At 38.9% G+C, this 25,962-nt stretch overlaps 1 protein-coding gene across 2 annotated transcripts in view; it reads right to left on the bottom strand.

Moving 5' to 3' along the window:
• Positions 1-1,269: 1,269 nt before the first annotated feature.
• The window catches only part of ANO6 (anoctamin 6), a gene marked incomplete at both ends in the record, with an annotated part of 205,141 nt that continues 180,448 nt past the window's right edge, over positions 1,270-25,962 (bottom strand). For both annotated transcript variants that reach the window (XM_080705450.1, XM_080705449.1), the window contains 5 exons: positions 1,270-1,476; positions 13,757-13,862; positions 15,782-15,984; positions 19,656-19,861; positions 25,657-25,787. In XM_080705450.1, the coding sequence (XP_080561576.1) occupies positions 1,270-1,476; positions 13,757-13,862; positions 15,782-15,984; positions 19,656-19,861; positions 25,657-25,787 (853 nt within the window). The remainder of the gene's footprint in view (positions 1,477-13,756; positions 13,863-15,781; positions 15,985-19,655; positions 19,862-25,656; positions 25,788-25,962) is intronic.

Here is a 25,962-nt window from a genome sequence, read left to right on the forward strand (position 1 = left end):
GTCCTTCTTGATTTACAGTAATCTGGATACACTTATTTCCAGTGCACGCAGTCAGAAAAGTGTTACTGGATGAGTGAGGCTGGATCATGAAGGAGGCCAGGTTTGCTGTGGCAGTGCATTTACGTGTCAATCCCTTTGGCATACAGAAAGAAAGTCTTTCCAGGTTCCTGACAGAAGGGGCTCCCCACACAAGGACCACCAGATGGTAGCTCACAGGGTCCTCACCATTCCTCTGACCATGCACAGCACTGTCAGGCTACAAGGGCTATGTCTTGAGCCATTCACAAAGGCGCTTGGTGATTTGTAGTTACTTCCTGCATCTGGTAAAAAGTCCACTAGTGGGAAATTGGTGGGTTTATCTTTTCCAGACCACTATGCTGATCAAAATGTAATTCTAATCATTTGATTATCATTTTCCCCCCAAACTGCACATCTTTCGAAGAGAAAAATTAATTATCCAGATCAAGATGAACTGATTTGTTTGAATCTTTAACTTTTCCTACTGCCTTTTGTCATTTTATTCCCTTGGGATATGCAAAGCAGTCATCATCGATTAGGCATAGAACATTCTAGGCGTGCTCCTAGGAGATAAAAGGTGCCACTGCAGATTAACACGAATAAGCTTCAAAACTTTGCTATCTTCATGCCAATCCACTAGAAGCAGTTCTCTAAGAGGGAAAGTCAATCTGAAGTAAAGTCCAAAACTATTTCTTATTGAGGTTGCCTTTTTATAGGGATGTGATAATACACCTAAATACTAAGAGTTCTTGAATTTATCTACCACTTAACACAGCATTCAAACTTGATTCTGAGTTAGATATTTTTAATCACACAAAAGCGGTAGCATGTCCAGTCTTTAATGATGGTAAGAAAACGATAATTCTGGACGGTGAAATGAAGATATAAAACACTAACAAAAAGTAAAGGACTTGAGAACAGAAAGGAATGAAAGCAATCAAATAGGAAAGAAAAAAAAAGAATCTGTTCTACTTTATAAGGGGTGGTTTTTAGGCATACTACAAGACTTTTTGTGTTATTAAAAAAGGTAACATACTAGATTTTCCAAGTGACTGGTTTTATGCCCTTCTTGATTTGTCTTATACTTTCCTTTTCCTGCATCACTAGTTGAAAATGAAAAATAAGATAATATGAAAATGGCAATAATTAAGATTCATATTTGCCAAAGTGATTTAAACATTCTTATGAGTGATTCATAGTATGTTTTAACAGAGCAAAATTCCTTAAAGTGCTTCTCAGAAGATACAGTTTTCATTCCAATTTTGGCCGCAAGTTGCTATCAGCCATTTCTACCATCCTCTCGGCTATAATTCCCATGGTTTTGGTCATGTCTTTGAGGTGACTCTCGCGAAGCAGCTTTTGGGTTAGGTACTTTTCTCTCTTGATCTTGCTCTTGGTGCTTTTTGATACATCTGGAATTGCATAGGAAATGAAGAATTTCACCGAGTAAATGACATGCTGTGGAGAGAAGAAAAATGTCAGTCATAAGAAATGGAGAGGACAGAGTTCCTTTAATTTACCTCTTCTTGTCATTATGACAAAGGTGGTAGGTAGATGTTCTGTATACATTTCCTCTCTCAAGTCCAGTCTGTAATGGTGTCATTACTTCAGAAATTTACAGGATACTTGTTTTGTTGGAAAAATATATCAGGTGTGTGTGTGTAAGACACATATTAGTTATAAAGGATAAAGATAAAACAAATGCCAAACCCTCACCATTTTATTTGAAGCCAGGACACTCAAAGATGTTAAGTATTTTGTGAGCTTTTTCTAATTCCCTGTCCCTGCCCCAAAGGAAAACACTAGCCCGTCTTTATAAGTGCACAGGTATCATTCTTTTATTAAAAAAAAAAAAACACCAACAAAATTTGTTTTTGTATTGAGTTGTTTGAGTTCCTTATTCAGGCCTTAACTCATCAGATGTGGCCTTTGCAGATCTTTTCTCCCATATACTGTCTTTTAATTCTGGTGACTATTTTCTTTGCTGAGCATAATTTTTTTAGATTGATTTAATCTCACCTGTCTATTTTTATTCTATTGCCTCTGCTTTTGAGGTCTTATCTAAAAATAATCCATATTGGCTCCATTCCAAAGTCACAAGTATTTCCTCTGTTTGTTTGTTTACTTATTTTTTTTTTTTTTGGGTGGGACTAGGGATTGAACCCTGGGGCATTCTACCTCCAAGCTATACTCCCAGCCCATTTTTGTTTTGAAAAGGGTCTCACTAGGTTGCTGGAAGTGTTGCTATGTTGCTGAGGCTGGTCTTGAACTTGCAATCCTTCTGTCTCAGTCCCCCAAGTACTGAGACTATAGACATGTGCCATGATGCCTGGGCTCACTCTATGTTTTCTTCTTTTTTTTCTTCCCTTTTCCCCCCCCTGTGGTATTGGGGATGGAACTCAGAGGCATTCTACCTCCAAGCTACATCCCCAGCCCTATTTTTCATTTTTATTTTGAAACAGGGTCTCACTGAGAAGCTGAGGCTGTCTGTGAACCACAATCCTCCTGTCTCAGCCTCCCAAATGCTAGGATTACAAGTATGTACCACCATGGTCAGCTTTCTTTCTTTCTTTCTTTTTTTTTTTTTTTTTTTTTTTTTTTTTTTTTAGTACCATAGTTCCAGGTCTTATATTTAAGTCTTAGGTGCATTCTGAGTTCATTTTTATAATTGTTGAGAGTTACGGATCTGGTTTTTCTGGATGTAGACATCCAATTTTATAATATCATTTATTAAAAAGTCTTTTCCCCAGTGTGTGTTCTTAACACCTTGGTTGAAGATCAATTGGCTATAGATGTGTAGGTTTACTTCCGCTTATTTATGTATTTGGTGGTACTAGGGATTAAACCCTGGAGCATTCTACACCTCTGAGATACGCCACCCCCCAAGCCATTTTTTTATGTTTTGAAACAGGGCCTTGCTAGGTTGCTGAGTCTTACTGTATTGTTGAGGCTGGCCTCAAACATGTAATCCTCCTGCTTCAGCCTTCCAAGTCCTATGATTATAGGCATGTAACACCATGTCTAGCTGCTCTCTATTCAGTTCCACTGATATGTCTATTATATAGCTTTGAAGTTATATTTATATTTGAAGTCACTGGTACTTTGAAAGGGTTTGCAACCTACAGATTGCACGCGCGCTCTCTCTCCCTCTCCCTCTCCCTCTCCTTCTCCCTCTCCCTCTCCCTCTCCCTCTCCCTCTCCCTCTCCCTCTCCCTCTCCCTCTCCCTCTCCCTCTCTCCCTCTCCCTCTCCCTCTCCCTCTCCCTCTCCCTCTCCCTCTCCCTCTCTCTCTCTCTCTCTCTCTCTTTCTCTCGGTGGCACTGGGGATGGAACCCTTCTCCGGGCTACACTCCCAGACTTATTTTATATTTTTATTTGGAAACAGGGTCTCTTAAGCCAGTGGGGCTGGCTTTGAACCTGTGTGATCCTCTTGTCTCCACCTCCCAAGCACAGGGATTACACACGTGCACCACCACGCCTGGCAACAATATTGATTCTTCTAATACACAAACATAGGACATCTTTGTGTGTGTGTGTGTCCCTTCTTTCATTAATGTTTTATGTTTTTCACTGTGGAGATCTTTCACCTCTGTGGTTAAGCCTATTCCTAGGTATTATAGATTATTTTGGTAGCTATTGTAAATGAGTTTGCTTTCTTCATTTCTTTTTCACCTACTTCACTGTTGGCATATAGAAATACTATTATTTTTGTAGGTTGATTTTATATCCTACAACTTTGCTGAATTTCTTTATTCTAATAGCTTTTTGGTGGAACTCTTGGGGCTTCCTGTATGCAGGATTGAAAGCACACATAAATGTTCCAATAAAGACCCAATCTTCAAAAGTTTCTCTTTGCTCCTGCCTGAATATCTGTCTCCTATAGATTAACTGCACGTTGGACCTTGGGATAGGTGGAGGGGAGAGAATTGCCCATGAATGGTTCACTTAATTTTTATATTATACACAATTAGGCTTGTATTGCAAAAGAGATAAGATGATGAAATTCTTCATGTGCAAGCTTTCATGTTACTTTATCAGGAGAAAGTGAAGGATGTATAAAACATTATGGGTTCAGAGGCCAGGTAAGACCTCCTTCCGATTACCTGGTAGCAAGTTAACCAGGAATGCACAAAGCTCCCCCTTCCTGAGAGGCTCTCATAACTTTAGGTCAAGTTATGACAGAAGGTCACAAGTGGAAGGGTGAGTACCAGGAACACAAAATATCTTGTGATATGTGATAAGATGTACATGACTGCCATTACAAAAGACACTAGTGTGTGTGTGTGTGTGTGTGTGTGTGTTGCTGGGGGTGGAACCCAAGGGGCTTTTCTACTGGGCTATACTCCCAGAACTATTATATATATATATATATATATATATATATATATATATATATATACTTTATTTGGAAACAGGGTCTCGCTAAGTTGCTGAGAGCCTCACTCAGTAACTGAGGCTTGTTTCAAACCTGTGCGATCCTCCTGTCTCAGCCTCCCAAGCACTGGGATTACAAGTGTGCACCACCACACCTGGCTCAAAAGACACTATTGTTTTTAAAAACACTGGACGACTGAGGTGGCCACCTATGTGAGACCCACATATCTTCCTTTGAAAAATTATACTCTGTAAGGGCAAGGGGTAAGGTTATCAGTCTGCTATCTTCCAAGAATACTGGCTTGCTGCAAACAAAGCTCTTTCTCTCACAGTTCATTGATTTAAAAATGCAGCAGAGCCAGGCATGGTGGCGCACACTTGTAATCCCTGCGCTTGGGAGGCTGAGACAGGAGGATCTCAGGTTCAAAGACAGCCTCAGCTACTTAGTGAGGCTCTCAGCAACTTAGTGAGACCCTGTTTCCAAATAAAGTATAAAATAGGTCTGGAAGTATAGCCCGGAGGTAGAAAGCCCCTGGGTTTCACCCCCAGTACCACACACACACACACAAAAGCAAAAAGCAAAAAGCAGCAGAGCCCTGCATGGTGGCGCACACTTGTAATCCCAGTACTTGGGAGGCTGAGACAGGAGGATCGCGCAGGGTCGAAGCCAGCCTCAGCCACTTAGTGAGGCTCTCAGTAACTTCGTGAGACCCTGTTTACAGATAAAATAGGTCAGGGCTGTAGCCCCGAGGTAGAAGGCCTCTGGGTTCCATCCCCAGTACCACAAAAAAAAAAAAAAAAGAAAGAAAGAAAGAAAGAAAGAAAGAAAGAAAGAAAAAAAATGCAGCAGAACCAAATCTTGTGTGGTTACAAATGGTACCCAGTGTTGGGCAGGTTTTGCTATGGTGCACTGGACCAGCCTTACATTGGGGAGCAGACAGCTAAGTAAGCACTAATTATCACTGCTTGCTCCTTTTTCTTATCCTAATGACAGCCTCTCCATGCCACTAAGAAAGAGCATCAGGTAAGGTAATCAACTGCATCTGAATGGGGAAGTTGCCACCTACATATGTGCTCTGGAGAGCTACCCACTCCATCTAGGGATTCACTTCAAATAAGAGAACATCTGGTGTTCAGAGAGTGCTCTAGGAGCACTAGGTAGTGCTAATACAGTAATAGTGGAGGGCTTTACCCTGAAATCTGTGTGTGGTCCAGACCTGTGCTTCTAGTTGACTTGGGGAGGAAGCCCTTGCTGTCTGCACTTCTGTATGTGTGACCTGAATGTTGGTGATTATTTTTCCCCCCTGTTTTGTCAAAATGAGGAACTTGCCATCAGTTCCAATAGGAATCCTCTAAGGTTAACCCTAACAAAATGATCTGATTATAGTTGCAGCAAACAAATTGCATTTTATTGTACTGTAGTTGAGCCACAATATGCCTTGGGGTCAGGGGAAGAGTGGCCCATAAATGGTTCACTTAATCATTCTACTATATTACAATTAGATTTGTATTGCAAAAGAGATAAAAGATGATAAAGTTCTTTATGTGCAAGCTTTCACAGTTTACATTATCAGGAGAAAGGGAAGGATGTATTGGATACTGTCACTGTTCAGAAGCCAGGTAAAACCCTGCTCCTACTACCTGTTAGCAAGTCTGGAGAGAAAGGAGGTAATGTGATATTAGTCAGTGGCTTAAACCCCTGGCCTCTGAAAGTGTCCCATGTGGCTGCCTGGCCCTCTGCTGGCTGTGGGCACCAGGTCCTCTAACAGGACAGAAGGCCCTTCCTGCCTATGGCATGGAGCCCGAAATGCAATCCAGAGGTCCAGGAGCTGCAGGCTGGGCTCCTCCCTCCTGGGCCTGGCAAGGTATCTATTTCAGCTCAGGTGCCACCTCCACAGAAGGGCTGCTAGCATGACAATATCCCATAGAGGCAACCTGCTGAGTATCCAGGGAGGCATCACCCATTTTCTACTTCTGATAGATTTAATTGGAGAAACCCCCCCTGGTATTGAGAAGATCCTGTCCTTATGACAGAACTCTGTCCCTCCATTTTCATCACTTAGTACCCAAAGTGAGCAAACACTCATGTTATAATGTTGTCATGATCAGAGGAAAGGGAAGTAGTTGTAGATAAAGCCAGAGAGTCACAGGCTCCAAATAGAGGATCCTGTCAATACCCTGGGGGGAAATGAGGTGGTCCTATAGCTCAACTAGCATGGACCAGATTAAAACAGATAGGGGATCTCTTTTAAGTCATTATTATCAACCTGGTAGGATTGGCCCTGGTGGCCTTGAAAACAGAAAGTCTTCATAAGGTAACAAAAGACCTTATGAAAACCTGAGAAGACTTTCTCCAAATTTAAGGAGAGAATTTATTAGGCTTAATGGTGTTATACAGATGTAGATTCAGAAAAACCAGACAATCTACATATGATAAATATGACAAAGTGTCCTGGCTATCCCAGAGAAATTACAAAAGATAGTGTCCTGGGAATGAATTCCTTTCATTAAAAGATACTGCCTGTCAGGTTTTCAACAAGAGAACACCTGAAGCAAGAAGCCAAATATCAAGCAGCTGAAGTGGATCCGGCTTTGGAGGAAAAGACCCAGGAGAGGAAGAAGGTTGTCCAGAACAAGAAAAGCGCATTCTAGGTGAAAACCAATTTGCTTACTGCCAGGAAGAAGGCCACTGGGAGAAAAGGTGCTCAAAGAAACAATTAGTAAAGCCTGATAGGAGGCCTACTCCCCAGATGTTGGGGAGGGAAGAAGGGTCAGGGGAGGAAGAAGGGTCAGGGGAGGCTTTGGGGCGTTGACAGACTTGACCTGTTCAATTTGAATATATCCATGGGAGTCCTGAGTATAGCTAACAATGGGGAAGCAACTAGTTGACTTTCTCTTGCTACAGATGCTACTTAATCACTTTTAAATACTAAAATAGAAACAACAACAACAAAAAGTTAAGGCCTCTACTATGATCATGGGGTTTTCAGATAAAGCTCAAGGTAAGTAAGTCTTTCCCCTAGCTGTCAGAATGCTGATTAGGAAATAGAACTTTATAAAACACCATTTCCTGAACATCCTGGAGTGTTAATACCCTTCTTAGGCTGTGACTTTTTGTGCAAACTAAATGCCCAAATAACTTTCTTCTCAGGATAATTGGGGATACAAGCTCCTCCAGAACATTCCTTATAGCTACAGGTAGCCCTTTTGGGAAAGGAACAGCAAAAAATCTACAAAAGGTAAGACCCAAAGTCTGGGTGCACAGGAAAGGCCAACAACATATGATCTATACAAACTGAACCAAAGGTACAGCTTGGGATCCCAAGTTTAAACTAAAACTTACTAAATCAGGAAGCTGGAAAGGCATCCAGCCAGTTTTTTCTTTAACTTAAAGCATAATTTATTTCAATCCTGCCAATCACCCTGCAACATTCTAATCCTTCCAGATTAAAAAAAAAATCATTCAGATGAGTACAGATTTTTATGGCTTTGGGCTATAAATGATATTGTTTGGAACATTCACCCGGTGGCACCTAACTATAACACTATTCGGATTCTGAACCACCTTGCTAATGGTGGATATAAAGTATTCCAGAAAAAGGCTTAAATATGCAAAAGCAAGTTGTGTACCTGAGCTTCATTATAGCAAAAAGCTAAAGAATTATTACCTGATCAAAGAAAGCTATAATTTGCTTTAAAGCTTCCACCACTTGACCCACTTGACAGCAATTGTAGAGCTTTTTGTTGTTGTTGTTGAATCTAGGTACCAAATTTTGGTCCTATAGTCAACCTCTTATAAGAAAAACTAAAAGGAACAGATTCTGCGCCTTTAGATTAGACTCGCAAATACTGACAGGCTTTTGTTAAAACACTATAAAAATTAGACTTAAGTATACCCACTGTAAACTTGCCAAACTTAGATAAACCCATCAATCTATATGTACATAAAAAGCAAGGAATTGGGCTGGAAGAACTTACTCAAATTTAGGGTGAACCGTGCATCTGGTGACATATTTTTCAATGCAATTACTGCAGACTGTTAAAGGATGGTTGCCTCACCTGAGGGCAGTTGCGGGCACCTGTGAACTGTGATAACCCACCATATGCTAATTCTGCTAGAGCAAAAAGGAGGCTATTGGCTAATAGCAGGAAGGACAAGAAAGTATCAGGCTATTCTGGACAATCCAATGTTAAGCTACAGTTGTCCTATACTGGCCATCCTGCTACCTAGTGATACAGGAACAATATAATATGATTGTCTGTAAGTCTTCAAGATGGCTTGTTCATGCAGGCTAGATCTGGCTCATCAACCTCAGGAAGACACAGAGCTTTTATCTGATGGTAGCAGCTTCATAGAACAAGGTAAGCTGCAGGGGGCATGCAGTGGTAATTGTCTACGAGACAACTGATGCTCTGCTGCTTGGAACCTGGGCACAAAAAGATGAACTTACTGTACTGAACAGAGCCCTAATTCTCTCAGAGAACAAATGAGTCAATACCTACTGACTCCTTTCAGTCATGACGTGTGCCTTCATGATTGTTCATGCACATAGGGCTGTGTTGAAAGAACAGAGACTACGGACCTCAAGCATGGACAAGGAGCATGCGCTTGAGATCTCACAATTAGAAGCAGTATACTAACCTTGGCAGGTTACAAATGCACTGCCCTGGTATTAGAAAGTTGGTAAAATAGTGGAAAAGGGAAGCTAATTGGCTGATTGAGTAGCAAAAACAAGCTGTAAGAATGACAGGGCCCATCTTGCCCTGAATAACCCTATCAGAATTTGTACCTAGATACTAGGAAAAGGACTATAAAATGGCAAAAGGTTCACATTTTATTAATGAATTCCCTCAAGGATGGAGAGACAGCATTAACACCTGAAGTTTTAATGTATCCCGTGTTGAAACAGATATACCACAGCATCCACTCTGGCCAAGTTTTAATGTATCCCGTGTTGAAACAGATATACCACAGCATCCACTCTGGCCAAGACACATTAAAGTAGCTATGAAAATATATAACTGGTTCTGGCTATGACTGTTAGTAGGCTCTGTAACATGGGAATGTCTAATCTGTACAAAATAAACAACAAAAACATCCCTAAGACTGCAGCACAGCCTGCAGTGAAGCACATGATGGGCAGAATGCCCTACTGAGATTAGCAAGTAGATGTCACTCAGGTGGCACAAGCTAGTGGTAATTTCCAATACCTGGTGATGTTGGTGGGCATGCTCTCAGGATGAGTGCAAGCTTTCCCCACTTGAACAAAGAAAAGAATGGATGTGAATTGCATTCTACTAAAGGAAATTATACCACGGTACGAAATGCAAGAACCATATATAGTACAGTGGAACAGCTGTCATTCAAAAATCAGACAGCAAGTTTTAGGAGCTTTGGACATCAAATGGAAACTGCATTCAGCATAGAAACCACATACACACACACACACAAAAGGAAAAACTGAGAAAATGAATTACACCTTAAAAAATACTATCATCAAACTGTGTCAGGAGATTCACCTGACCTGGTATAAAGTTTCACCAATTGCCTGTTGTAGATATGCATGCTCCTAGAAATAATGTTTGTTTAAATCCTTTTGAAATTCTATATGGTAGATCATTTCAGCCCTCATTCATAGGTGTGATCTTTAATTATAAAAGATTATGTTAAGTCTTTAAGTGCTACACTAAATTCAGATATGTTTGTCTCTTGCCATATCCTTCTGATGTCCCATCGCATGACCTCCAACCCAGAAATGGAGTCATCTTAAAGACACAGAAGGAACAGAATCCAGACAACTAGCTTAATGTTAAGTGGATGGGGCCTTATTATGCCTCTGCGCGCCTCTCTCTCTCTCTCTCTCTCTCTCTCTCTCTCTCTCTCTCTCTCTCTCTCTCTCTCTCTCGTAATACTGGGGATTGAACCCAGAAGTATTCAACTTCTGAGCTATACTCCCAGTCCAATTTTATTTTTTATTTTGATACAAGGTCACATTAAGTTGTGGAGGGTCTAAGTTCCTGAGACTGGCCAAGAACTTGCCATCCTCCTGTCTCAGCTTCCCAAGTTCTGGGATTATAAGCATGTACCACCACTCCTGGCTATGATGTTTTACTAACTCTCAGTCATAGAAGGGTTTCCAGGAACCCCAGTACCACCAAAAAAAAAAAGGGACAGAAAAACAGTAAGTAGACATTTTATCAAAATGATGATCACCAGGACAGCGTTTTAACTATTTTTGCATGCTTTAATCTATGACTAACTAAATTCCTTCCTAGATTGGGCCCAACAATAAGCAGGAAGTGTACTGAAGGATACTTGTTGGATTTGTGTGTTATTACACCTTTCAAGCACCTCATGATTGCCTTGGTGGGTGTCTCCCTTACACGGCAATAGTTAAAACAAGATGGAATATTTCACTGAACATAGTATTACATGTTGAATCTAATCCTCCTAATTTGAATGTAATTGATTGGCCTATAAATAACACTGTTGAGTAATCAGGCCACAGGAATAAATCCTAAATGTGGTCCATAGCCAAACTTCAATGAAAGAAATTAAGAATAAAATATCCAATCATAATGATGGATATTTTCAAATTTGGGATGAATATACATGCATACATAGATAGATATATGTATGTATGTAGCTTACATCAACAATAGGTCAACTGAGTCAAAAGACTTTCTGTTGGAAACACAAAACCACTTATATGACTAATGGCCAAAGAGTATATGAGTATTGGAATGTATTTTAGAACAAAACTGCCATCATCTGATAATCTTATAAGAAAATTATTGGCCAATCCTGGAACCAGATAACTTCTCAGGTGAATTCTATCAGATCTTTAAAGAATGAATGCCAGTGACCCACAAATTATTCCATGAAATAAAAAGGGTGGGACACTTCCAAATTCATTTTATAAAAGCAGTACTACCCCATACCAAAACCAAATAAAGAAACATCAAGAAAACTAGAGACCAGTATTCCTCATGAATATAGAAGCAAAAATCCTTAATAAAATATTGCGATCCACATTCAACAACATATTAGGAGACAGTACATCATGATCAATTTGGTTTCATTTCAGTGATGGTTAAACAAAATCAATACATGTAATTCACCATATGAATAGAATAAAGGACATAAAAAAACGCAGGCATTTAAATAGATGCAGTGCTAGAGGAATTCCTTGCTAAACACTAGTCTTAAAGGCAGTTCTCTAAAATTCAGTGGCATCAGACATTTTATGTGTTTTTTTCTTTTTTTGCAGGTACTTAAGAGGGCCATTCTACCTCCAATGTATACCCCCAGGCCTATTTTTTATTCTTTATTTTGGAACAGGGTCTCACTAAGTAGCTGAGGCTGGCTGGCTGTAAACCTGCAATCCTACTGTCTCAGCTTCCCAAGTAGTGGGATCACAAGCATGTGCCATCACTCCCAGCTGCATTAGACATTTTATAATGGCAGCCCAAGGGAAAATTTGTACTATCATAAAAACTGCATATTGTATGTATATCCCCCCCATAAGAAAAATGTCTTTGGCTCTATAGGACTTACATGACCAGGATGAGGCCATGATAAATGAGTCAGAGCTCAACCTAAGTGCATGGTTCTAATATCAATCAGGGGAAAATGCTTGGTAGCTAGAGTTATTGCTGCTTCACTAGGTTTTGTATGCTCTTATGCTGTGGGATTTAATGGTGTTGTGGAATGTCTCAATTACAAGATTGTCTCTTTAGAAGTGCTGTCACAGTCAGGCAGGGTGGCATATACCTGTAATCTCAGTACTTGGAAGGCTGAGACAGAAGGACCACAGATTTGAGGCCAGCTGCAGTATTAGTGAGACTCTATTTACAATAAAGGTAAAATTCTGTCCTGAGAGGTATACTACAAACTTCAAAATGAGTTTCTCTGGCTCAGCAAAAAAAAAAAAAAAAAAAAAAAAAAAACCTCGAAAAAGCTTCTTTGATAATCACTCCCTACTATTACTATATCGGAATTTCTCTCTCACTTTAGGTATATTAATAGTTGCTTTATATATTTAGATGCTCCAATATTAGGGACATACAATTATTATTTCCTCCTGCTGAATGAACCCCTTTCCCTTTCATATGATCTTCTCCCTCCCCCTACTCTTTGTGGTACTGGAGATTGAGCCCAGGGGCATTTTACCTCCAAGCTATGCCCCCAGCACTAATTTTTATTCTTTATTTTGAAACAAGGTCTCACTAAGTTGTGGAAGGCCTCACTAAGTAGCTGGTGTTATACGTTACTAATAAGTTAGGTAATGTGAGGGTAGAGAAGCAATCATCAGAATTTACAATACTATGGCCTTTGGTAACTTTGGCTAGAGCAGTTGAGGGGTTAAGAGCATAAATCAGTGAACCTGGAAAGAGAAAGGGAGAGGAAGAAGTGCGGAGAGCAAGTTCATTCAAAGACCACAAAGAAGAAAATACAAGTGGTACAGAAATGAAGAAGGAAACAAAATGGAGAGAATTAAGTTCATCTGATGATGATAGAAAAGGCAAAGATAGAAAAGAAAGGCTTTATTTTTTATTTTTATTTCTGAGGTAGATGATATTTGTGGATGAGTGGGATTTCCTAAGTTACACCAACTTTGCATTTGTGGGTTAAAGTCAATGTGGCATGATGCTATCTTTTTAAAGGGGAAGTGGGCACGCATGGGGCTGGGGAGGGTAAGTATTGTGTGAATGTATGCCATTGTCAACATGATCCACATTATGATGTGAGACTATACTGTACCAATAAAATGAAAAAATAAATATACAAGCATATAATAGAAAAAAGTAAAGTATATTGCAAGATTTAGTTTATACATTCTAAAAGGATATTTTGCACATTTTAACTTTGAAAAAAAAGTTGGCTAGATCAATAATTTATTGCTGCCTTAGTCATTTTTCAGAGCTTATTAATTTTAAGAAACTATTTACAAACCATTGTAACACATTGGCATAACAATGAAGTAATCAAATAATAATAATAATAATAATAAATAAACTATTATAACAATAAAATTTCTTTATGGGAAGTGGTCATATTTTAAGCTCTTTCACAGTTCAATAAGCTGCTTAGTGCCCCCAAATTCAAAAGGGCATTCAGTTAATACTGTATTTAACAGAATTGAATCCCCTTATACATAGCATGCTTTTTAGCTTTTAAAGCAACCAGTTTCACTTAATTACAACATCATAGGTATTATTGGCCCAAACCAAATTAATTCATCTTCTAAAATAATTATTAGCCATCGATAAGAAAATATTATATATCTTAAGGATGGCAATACATAAATAGAAAGTCTGCAAATACAAAATCTTATAAAGTTTTCAAAATATATTTTTTCTACCTCCATGACAATGACAAAAGCCAGCTTGGCCGCGGTCACATGCCAGTAGTATATGTTGTGTTTATATTCCTGTGGGTGTCCAGGTGGGTTTCGGAAATCACGATACCTGGAAACAAAACAGAGGCTGGTCAGGAGACAAATCTTTTTCATCAAATACAGTTAACAAAGACCCTATTTTTAAAAGGTGTGGTATTTGATGCAATATTCTTTTAAGGTGGACATCATATAAATTTTCCTTTGAAGCTCAATTTGACCACAAACCCTAAAAAACCCACCCTAATAATAATAACGTAATTAGAAAATGATGTTATGGTTTTCAGCTGTGTGAAAAATAATCCATCTCTGTCAAAAACAAAAACATTTAAAAAAGTTATGGGGGGGTGAGCTGCATCCCTGTTGTCTAAAGGGATTATAAGCTACTTTGACCCATTTTTAGGATCGTGTTTGTAAATTTAATTATATAATGGTACCATCAGGGTTGATTTTGCCATGAGAAGGTCTCTCTATACAGAGCACTGCCTGCTCATTTAATTTTTTTCTTTTTTTTAACCTAATTCCTTGTCATCAGATGTCATGTGTTATTGCTCTTTCTCTCTCTCTTTTTTTCCTGTATGGTGGTGGTACTGGAGATTGAACCCATGGGCTTTCTACCTCTGAGCTACACACCCAGCACTTTTTAAGATTTTTGTTCTCAAACAGGATCTTGCTAGGTTGCTGAGAGTCACACTAAGTTGCTGAGGCTAGTTTTGAACACACATTCTCCAGGTCTTAGTTTCCCAAGTAGTAGGATTACAGACCTGCAGCACCATATGCCTGGCATATTGGTGCCTTCCTCAGGTAGTACGTTTCTAATTTTGTGCCTGTTACTTATTAGACCTAGAAAAGCTGAATTACTAGTTAGAATTATGTAAAGTAAGAGTTAGCACATGCAGTATAGGATTCTAAAGAGGCTCTACTTGGAAATATTTATTGAAGGGTTATTTCTGATTTCATGGCTGAGTTGAGAATTTGAATCAGTGAAGACTTTGAAAAGTTGAACTAAAGGAATTTTAAAATTTCCTTTAGGTTTATAATTCTATGATTGAGAAAACATTCTATGATATATATAGTAAATGAACAATTAAGTGGTAATTTAGTCAACATATATTGTCTACAATGAGTATTATGTTCTATTAAAAATGCCAGGTGTGGTGGTGCACACCTATAATCCCAGTATTTGGGAAGCTGTGAAAGGAGGATCACAGGCTCCAGGCCAGCCTCAGCAACTCAGCAAGACCCTCAGATACTTAGTGAGACCCTGTTTTCAAATAAAAAATAGGGCTGGGGATGTAGCTTGGAGGTAGAATGACCCTGGATTCAAACCCCAGTACAAACAAAACAATGCAAAGAGCTTTGAAATACTTTTAGAGAATACTGATAGGTATTTACATCTTTTGCTATTGTTTGTTATTGGATATTAAATCCAGAGGCATTTCTACCTTTGAAAGCCACACTCATAGACCTTTTTAGTTTTTATTTTGAAACAGGATATTGTTAAGTTGCTTATACTGACCTTGAACCGAACCTTTGATTCTCCTGTCTCAGCATCCCAAATAATGGGACTATAGGTGAGGTATTCACATCTTTTATCTTTATGTCATTGTTAAATGAAGGTTTTAGTGTATAATCATTATTTAAGATTGTTCTCAAATAACCAATTAGTCCTAACAATTGAATTATGTTGATTTCCAGAACTCTGGGAAAGTTTCTCTCTTCCTAAGAGATAAGAGTTTTCTCCTAGATAGGTCTCCCTGGAAGCAAACTCTCATCCTTCAATCTTGCTTTTATGGTTTTGGTTTGGTTTTAAAGTTATAACCCTAGTCTTTATTAGCACTAACATCTTTAAGTTTGATTAAAAAAATGTTATAGAAAAAATATCTCCAGAAATTTGATTTAAATGATACCAAACAGAATTATATCACACAAAACCCCCCTTTGCCCTTTTTATGATAAAGTGCATTTATAAACAGATAAAGCACAACTTGCCTGCAAGTGCTATAGTCACCAAGCTCAGTGTATGGGTTTCCTTTGCTTTTGTTTTTGAAGTCTGAGGTGTTGAAGATGGAGAGGGTGTTATTGATGTATCCTTCCATGGTGTTGTGAGTGTGGTCTCCATAGGGAGGGATGGAGAAGGACCAGTAATATACCAGGCGGGGGATCATGTCTGATGTAAAGGCAATGATCATAGCCTATGTTGGGAAGAAAACAATCAAGGCATCATCAATTTAGGGCTTTTATTGCTATGATTAACAATCATACAAGAATTACTGTTTCATCAAATAGGTTTTTCTAAATCTTAATTCTTAAGTGTAAAATGTATATAGATAATGAATATCCTAAAAGCTCTCAGTAGCAATTTTAAAGTAGAATGTTATTTATATTTTGGTCTCTAATTCTAATGAAAGGTCTATAGATCAAATGCAAAAGCTCATAGTTGTTTATTATGCTTAAGTACAATCAACACCATTTATTGCATATTCCATATTAGTATTTTTCAAAAGTTAGAATATAAAATTTAGTAACATTTCATGAGTTAGCTTTACAGTCCTCTTGTAGATATGATAGTAAGGTCAGTATTATGAAAATAATTTGGTTTTATGTGATTCCTTTGTAGAGTAAGTAATTGATACAAAACTCATAAAAATAGAATGTAGACTGCATAAATTACATTTTCCTTGATCTAAATTTAAATAATGGTCTTCAAATTTACACTTTCCACCCACAGTATCTTGACTTGTCTAGACAAGTCAATGCACAGCCTGATTTACTTTATATTCTCAGTATATACTTCTGTTTATTGTTTTATTAGACAGCAGGGATTTTTACTTCCTTACAATGTGGATGAGAATAAACCGTATTGGGGTTGTTCCATTCACATGTTAAGCAGTGTTATCAGTTTTGTTAGATTTAGTGTTTAAGCTTCCAAACTTGGTTTTTAGGAAGGAAAAAGGAAAGGATATACTTTAAACAAAATTCTATGTCCATGAACAAAGCTAAATGATTCAGTCATATCTTGAGCTCAACATGACTGTTTTTATAGTCTTCATCTCAACATGTGGTTTAGACACAGTGAGACCACAAACCAACAAACAAGATCTCAAGCAAAGCAAGAAACACTATTAGAAGGAGTGTTTACTACAGACTTTCCTCCAGTACAACCGGTTTTGTCGTTTCCTCTGACGTCAAAAAATGTGTGTGTATATGTTTATACATGTCTCTGTGTGTGTGCCTGCTTGTCAGTAATGAGATGAGGCAAGAATATTTCACCTTTTTCTAGATTCCACTAGATTAAACTTTCCTGTTAGCACTTTAACTATCTTCTTATAGAGTTACATGCATATGTGCTTCAGGAAGCTACACAAATTCCAACAAGGAAGATAATTCTATTGTCTTCTGACAACATACCTTTTTCTCCTGAATTGAGCTGATTTGAGCGACAGGCTACAAGAGTACAAATAAATGCAGTATGCTTCATTTCCCATGCTGTTTGGCACACAATTTTCCATTTATATAAAACTAAATTAAAATTGGTCTTCAATAGCAGATGCTCTGGCATGATACCACAGTGTCAATTCAGCTTATTTATTGAACCAGCAGCTTTAAAATGAATTGTTTTATACTAAACTCTGATGGGTACCCACTCTCACCCTTGTGGCTATTCTTGTTTCCCTTTAAGTTGCAGACATATACAACCTAAAGGGGTTGTTACATATGTGAAGAAGTGTTTACGTGTTTACAGCTTACATATATATGCACGTATGCACATGTATAAGGCATCCTGGAAGTGCAACAAATCCTAATAATATGGGAAAAGGCTTTATCTAAAGTTTAATCAATGACACAAATCTAATAAACAGTTTTCCTAGTGTAAGTCATAAGAACAACGATTTTGGACAAGAACCAGTAGCACCAATTAGCCAGCATGTGTGTCTGAGAGCAGCCTTGGAAACAGCCAGCCTCCATCTGTGCTTGTGGAGTGGCGCCACGACATGGATATTGGGAAAAGGTGCCTAATACAATCAGAATGGAATGCTTGAGGAATGAAGAATTTCAGTCAATTGAGTTATCTAGTTGCTGAAAGTCGGAAAAAAAAAAAAAACCCAACCTTTTAGTGTTTCAAACCATTTTCCTAAAGCAACTAAGCCCATGTTCCTGTCTCCCCTGGTGTACTACAGCATAGTGAACAGGACGGATCTATTCTTTTATGACTGTGGAACTCAAAAGCCTTGCTGTCATATTTCTGAGCATTGGTCTTCATTTTGAAAGTGCAGTGGATATTTGAAGATACAGGATATCAGGATATTCGAGTGAAAGGAAATTAACATACTCTAGCATTTATGTGTGATTTGCAACTTTCTCCAAAAAGTAAAGGGCCCTGGGGTGGGGGTGACATCTGCATTCCAGATACCTCATCTTCTTGTTTATAAGTTTAACTATAGTCTAGACAGTGGCTGATTTTAACATTTTTGTGCCTTTAGTTGAGGTACCTGTCAGAGCCCTCACGGAGTCACTTTTAATAATGATGTTGAGCAATAAAGACAAAATAGCAGCAGTAGCTAACTTTCAATAAAGACCAGTCTCCATGCATTTCACACACGAGCTCAGCAAATTCCCTGACCACTCTGCATAAGAAATTATTAATTTTACAAATGATAAAATGAGGCTCTGCATTTCTAAGGCCTGGCCCAACATCACTCAGCTGAGCTGTGGTTCTGGTTCTGTCCCACTCATGAACTTCTATCCTCCAAGCCTGGTCCTCAGGCCCTGCTGAATTCTGTTTCTGCAGGGGCTCATGAGAAAGGGCTAGGGACTTGGGGCAAGTGTGGGTTAAGGAATTAAAACTGGGAAATCATTTTGTTGGAGGAGCTGACCAGGGAGTAAGATTGGCAATAAAATATGGGTAGAGTGCCGGGCCTGGTGGTGCACTCTTGTAATCCCCGTGCTTGGGAGGCAGAGACAGGAGGATCGCGCAGGTTCAAAGCCAGCCACGCAGGCTTAAGAGACCCTGTTTCTAAATAAGAAATATAAAAATAGGTCTGGGAGTGTAGCCCAGAGGTAGAAGGGCTTCCAGGAACCCCAGTACCACCAAAAAACCCAAACAAAGAAGAAAAAAAATAAAATATGGGTAGAAGTAGCCTTGGCTTGAAGGATAGTTCTAGGGAAGGTCTACTGATGGGCTAGGTATGCCTAAAACCTCCCTTTTGTCCTGTATAAAAGAAACAATACTGTTCAAACTGATCCACACCCAATTAATATAGGATGTAAACAACTAAGCTGTCTCCTCACAGCTGAGACATACTGCCGGCACAGGAATGCTTCAGCCAGTGACCAGAGTGTGGCTGGCTAAGAGTGCTGGGACCCATCCTTCACCTACCTCTAAGAACTGTTACCTAGAGACAGGAGGGCTAATGCACAATCAGGTAGGCATAAAGCATCCTTCATCAAAATTACTATCTTGATATTTTGGAATATATAGCAAAATATGCTGGAATGGTCTTATTTTAGGTTCCTCAAGTTCTAAGTTAATATACTTTTATCTATATCATAAAAATTCTTTTTGAGAACTTATGAGGATTAAAAGTGTTAGTACTTATTACTATTACTATCCATATTCCTTTCAGCAAATAAGCAACTATAGCACTTCTATAGGAGAATTTGACTTGGCAAGTTAAAATAATAATTATAGACAAAATATATTTTTAAAAGAACAATTATTTGTATAACATATACTATGTTGCTTATATGGCTGAATGACTTGGCTTGACCTCCTTTTCTAAAAAAGTGCCAAACACGGGAATCCTTAGGCAATGCCCTAATGAACTTCTGGAGTCTTCCCTGTGGGAAGCCTGGGTCTACTCACATTGGTCACCACGGCCAAAACTGCTATTCCTTGCATGATGGGCTGCCACGCACCAATGTCCCGGGCTTTTTCTGGCACTATGCGTCTGAACTGGGTGGTCAGTTTCCATGCGTCCACTCTTATTTCCAATATATTGTTCACCAGAGCCAACAGAGGAGCCAGTGGGAAAGAAGCCACAAATAAGGTGACGAAGCCAAACTGAATAACTGTGAATGGAAGGGACAACAGTCACTGGGCAGGTGAGGGGAGACGGCACAGTTCCCTTTGCTCTTGTAAAGAGAAAGGCAAACAAAGAACTCAGCCCCAAAGACAAAGCACATCTGTGGTAACAGCATGATTCAAACAAAATATACATATGAAATCTCAGGAAAGATGGTGAGTTATAGCCTGTTTCACATATATGCACTTAATGGGAATGATGGATTAAAAATCCTTAGTCAACCACAATTATTTGCTGGTAAAAATTGGAGACATTTTAAGCATATTGTTCATTCTTAATATTGAGATAATACAATGTCATAACATGATTTGTGACTTAGGATTTTTTTAAAAAAAGAAATAGCATGGACATATCTAACAAACAGAAAAGAATTTAGAACCCTAATACAAATTCGGTTAATTATTCCAATGTTTTTTTTAAGCTGAAGCGTGATGCTAAAGTCAAGAGATATAGTAGTAAACAGGTGAAATATGAGGAGGGATGTTTGCAGTGATAGAAATAATATGAAACACAAGCTCTAGGAGATATTAAAATGTTTGAAGCTATGGAGGAGCTACGTTCGAATATGTGTAAAAGTATGAATGTAGCATGGTTAACCTGGACACTCACTGTTGGGAGGGGAGGAAGGGGAAGGGGGGCACCAAGCACAGTTTAAATGTATACCATTTCCAATATGTTCCACATATAAATAAAATTAAAAAAAGAAAAATAAAATGTCTGAAGCTACATTAACTTAAACTGTGCAGAACTAGTACATGAATTAAACAAAATGGTTTTAAAGAACAGTTACAAATATTCAAGGAGTTTGTACTACAGTCACTGTATTCAAATATTAGAACAAGTATCTAAATCATTGGAAAAATTGGTAGGGGGCTGTCACTTTTGAGCCCCAAATAAATTCTGTATGGACCAACAATTTTGTATTTAAAAGCACAGTAAAGCCGGCATGGTGGCGCACGCTTGTAATCCCAGCATTCAGGAGGCTGAAACTGGAGGACCGTGGTTCATAGACAGCCTCAGCTACTTAGTGAGGCCCTTCAGAACTTAGTGAGACCCTGTTTCAAAATAAAGAATAAAAATAGGGTAGGGGATGTAGCTCGGTGGTAAAATGCTCCTGGGTTCCATCCCCAGACCGGCAAAAAAATAAAAAAGCACAGTAAAAGGTATCCTTTAAGCAAGGCAAAAAGCGTCCATTGTAAAGACAAAACAACTGCCCTTGCCTGAAACTTCATGATCCTATATTGCTCTCTAATACTTCTATCTTCACTTTATAGTCAAGTTTCTCGAGGGAAGTATCTCAACTATTTCTCCACTACTCGTTCCCTCCTTGAAGCCTTATGCTGTGGCCCGGCCCTCACCTGTACTGAATCTACTCTTGCTAACTTTGCACCTGACCACATATTCTGAAGCCATTTTGCAATTCCGTATATTTGATCACTAGGTAGTTTCTGACATGGCAAAATATTCCTCTTTCCATGAAAACATTTTATCCCTAATTTTTGTTTTACACAATGTTAAAAGGCCAAGTCAAGTTATATATTAAATAAAAGCCTTCAAAACCCCACTACCTAGTTACAATATCTCTGCCACTTCCCCATTTGGTTTTAGCAATGAGGCAGAGGCTTGAGTTCTGATTTTTCCCACCTGTATTTTTCATTATCCTCCTTTTTGTCACATTCAGATCTCTTTTGAGCAGTCTTATCCCCTACACAACACTGCTGGATTTCTTCCAGTTGCTCAGCTCCTCTCCCATTTACACTTTAAATGTCCCTTTCCTCCAGGGCCTCATCAACAATTTTCTGCCTGTATCTCTTGAAACTCCTGCTAGGCATGCCTGATCTACCCACATGGCCCCGTCTAGGGCTCCTCTGAGCTCCTGCCTGGTGTATTCATCCTGCTAAAGAACACTGGCTTCTTACACCAAAAACACCCAACCATGAACCAGCAACCTGATACACTCTCTTTCTACCCTGCACTCAGTCTCCTGGCAGCTGTCTTACGTCTATTCCTCATCTTCCTTATGAATCGCCTTTTAAACACTTACCAAACCTGTCTCCTTAATGTTATTCATTTGCCCAAGGCCTCAATTTAGGGTTGTTGTCTGGGTTACCTGCAATACCTCCGTAATTACCTTCCTCCCACCAAATATGGATTCCATCCAAAATAATATTTTCTATTCTGCTGCCAGAGAAATCGGATCTTCCTCAACATAGACATGATGCAAATCTCTTGTTTGCCAGTATTCCAGTTTATTTTTCCTTATTTCTCCCCTCTCAGGCTTGTTTTTGGTACTAGGGCTTGGACCAACTGAGGTATACCCCTAACTTTTTTTATTTTGAAACAGGGTCTTATGAAATTTCTGAGGGTCGCCTTGAAGCTGTGATCTTTCTGTCTTATAGTTTCCCAAGAACTGGGATTCCAGGTGTGTGCCACCCCGCCCCATTAGATCTTTATTTCCTTAATATAGTTCAAGGTCCCTGGCCAAGCACATGAGGCCCATTTGTGATGTGGGCCTTGATTACCATATATTTCTACCTATAGATCTTTGGTGCTAGCCATACTTTGTCTATTTGCCTTTGTACTTTAAAGGCAAATAAAACTTTGTCTTTTTGTGCCTTTGTACTTTAAAATATGTCCATCTCTTTTCACAGTATCTCCATTCCTAGCCAGGTGAGGTGGTGCATGCTTGTAATTCCAGTACTTGAGAGGCTGAGACAGGAGGATCACGGTTCTCAGACAGCCTCAGCTATTTAGTGAGGTCCTCTGCAACTTAGACCTTGTTTCAAAAAGAATATTTTTTATAAAGAATAAAAAATAGGGCTGAGGATGTAGCAGAGGTAGAATGCCCATGGATTCCATCCCCAGTACTGCAAGAAAAAAAAAAAGTCCATCCACTTCACCATACTTTAGGTAATTTCCCTTCACCCTTGAAAGTTCAGTTCCAATACCACCTGTCCAGAAAGTCTTGTCTGTATACTTCTTAACAACATACAGAGTGCTAAGCTCCATGAGGGCAGGACTGAAGTCTTATCTTAGTATCCCCAGCAGCCGAGATAGTGTTTGACATAGACAAATGCTCAGCAAATGCTATCGAGCGGATGAAGAGAATAGGGAGCCTCCAATCCTCCCGGTTACCTCACTGCATTTTGTAATGCTCATCCTCCAAAGGCTGGTGACTTCTGTGCAGGTGGTGGGTGGGACAGAAAGGAAGGAACGGAGGAAGCCAGCCCAGAGACCCAGAGAGCAGAGCGGTTCCAGTGGGTGCGGTGCAAGGAGGAAAGGAAGGGGTGGTGCAAAGAGATGTTGAACAGCTACTAATATTCATGAAGCCAAGTAGTATTATGACTTGTGGTGCTGAGAGTTGAATCCAGGGGTGTTATACCTCCAGGCTACATTCCCAGCCCTATTATTTATTTTTTAATATTGAAACAGCGTCTCACTAAGTCGCAGAGGTCCTCACTAAGTTGCCGAGGCTGGCCTCATACCTGCAATCCTCCTGTCTCAGCCTCCCAAGTACTTAGGGTTGTAAGCTTGAGCCACAATGCCTAGCCATGACTGTAAATTAAATGAATAAAATAATATTTGAAGGTCACCACTTTGAAGATTTAAGAAGTTATTATCTTGGAGATGGATCAGGTTAACATGGCAAAGTTGGAAGAGGTGGTGCTAGAGACAGATGGGAGCCACCTCCTTACTCTACTGCACCTGTCTGCATGTCACCAACACTTGAGACACCCGTGTCTGTGCTGTATGTGTCTACAGCCTCCAGATTGTAATACTGACAGAATATATTTCACTTATGTTCTTGTCTTAAGTTCTCAGTGTCAGGACCCAATACTCTGGGAGGCAAATTTGGCCAACACCACAGAGTTACTCAATATTAAAGGATGGGGGACACTAAGTAAAATAAATAAAAATTTCACTAAAAAAATCATAGGCCATGTATCACTTGGTGGGGATTAGGTGGGACAACGTAAACATAAGATCAACTGACAGCTGTACAGATTACTCCAAAGTGGTGGTGAGGCCACTCCCAAAGGCACTCAATATTTATTTTAGAGGAACAAAAAATAACTCGAAAGGCACTTAAAATTTTGTCTTCCATATCCTAGAAGGACAAAACCCAGATTTCAGTCTCCTATTGAATACACAATAACAGACTGTCCATACTCAGCAACTGATTGTTCCCTAAGTCATTAGGTATTATTTGGATAACTGGCAAGCAGTTTAATAAATGTAAAAATCGGCTTATAATGTCTGTTACTCTCTTTTCTCTTCTAGGGTAGGATGTGACCAAATCATCTAAAGTCATAATTCATAACTATTTTGATAAACCTATGAAACTCTAAAAGCCTTATCAACTTCTCTCCAAAGTACAAATATATAACTTCTTGACATTATTTATTTGACTAATCAACTACAGAAAAGTAACTTTTTCCCTCTCAGGCTTTTATATGGGGAGGGAGGCTAAAATAACAAATGATATTTTTTGTCGTTACTATTAATGCCAATAAAGGCTCCAATAAGAAATATTTATAATTATGACTCATTGTGAAATAACAAGTAATTGTCTTGCAGGCCTTCTGAAAATAAACAAAATAAATAAGTATAGCACTTCCATTATGTGCTGCAGCTATACCCTTAATAAAACATGATCACGAACATAAGAAAAGCAAAAATGAAACTTAAATCTGACCCCAGGTTGCTGCAAAGTATTGTTGACTGAAGAAACCAAGAAATGAACCTTTTATTCACTGAAGGAAGCAGATGTGTTTCCATAGTAACTGTATACTTTTAAAAGCAATTATTTTATATGTACGGTGTGATTTAGTAAAACCCACCCTCTATCTGCTGATGTGCAAACAGGAAACACAAAATATTGTCCTTGCAAACACACAAATCCCTAGGCATAAATGCAAGGCCTGTCAACCAAACTTTTGTGCCTCTTTTTCTATTCTCCCAAACTTAAGATATTGTAATTCAATGCAATGGTTAGTAAAAGGGTGCAGATACAAAACATGCAAATTGTTAGCTGTCTATTATATATAAGCAGGTCATATATAATAAAAAAGATGGAAATCTATTTTGAAATGCATCCATTTAAAGGCAACTGAGAGCTCAAAATCAAGTTCAACTGGAGAAATACAGCCCAAACAAATAATACACAAATGGACAATGATATTCAGAGAAGCGAGGAGCTGTGCTAAATCTTAATTGCAGACCAGCAATCTAATTGGACAGAATGGTTTCCCCATTACTGAGCTCACTCAAGAAGCCAGGTGGAAACCAGTCCCCAGAAGAAACAGTATGCTGTCTAAGGCAAGAGCGAGATGTGAAGGGGTGACCCTGGGACCCTTCCTGCTGGGAAGCAGCGTGCTTCTCCAAGCTTTCTTAAATGACTCTGTTCAGATGTGTATTGGCCAACAGCTGTGCCCACATGGCCTCCAGCTCACACTGAATAGCATCTGATGACAGTCACCGAGTTCATTCTCAGACGACATGGTTAAAATGCTTGGAGAATTGATGGTAAGAAAGAACTTCTAAGAATATTCCATTTCACTGCATGGGAATAAATCCTTAGCTTCAAACAACATAAATATTGACACAGACACACACAGCCACCATCCATGAGGGCCTGATTGTGTAGTATTTATCAAGCAGAGAAAAAACACATTCCACTTCAATAGTTACATAATTATTCAGCTGAATAACAGATGCATTTGGCCTCTAAAACATGCTCCAACATATTCTATATCATTTAAAACTTCACTAACAACTTACTCATTTCAAGGTACTCATAAAATAATCCCAGTTTGCCTATGGGCTGCAGATGGTAATCTTGTTCCCATCGTGGGGTTATCTTTTCTGATCCTGAAACTCTGTGATATCGTCCAATTAGATTCATGATCCATCTGCCAAAAAAGATCAAATTATAAATTAGAGTCAATATTATCAGGCCAAGGTCATAAACGTATTTTTGCTGCTATCTCAAAGTGAACATGTAATCTTCCCAAGATTTTTGCCTGTTAAATTTCATTTTATTTTTGCCTCCCTACCCTCATGTAATTTGAAAAGCAAAATACAAGG

This window comes from Muscardinus avellanarius (genome assembly GCF_963383645.1).
Source record: "Muscardinus avellanarius genome assembly, chromosome: 11".
In the NCBI taxonomy this organism is placed as follows: Eukaryota; Metazoa; Chordata; class Mammalia; order Rodentia; family Gliridae; genus Muscardinus; species Muscardinus avellanarius.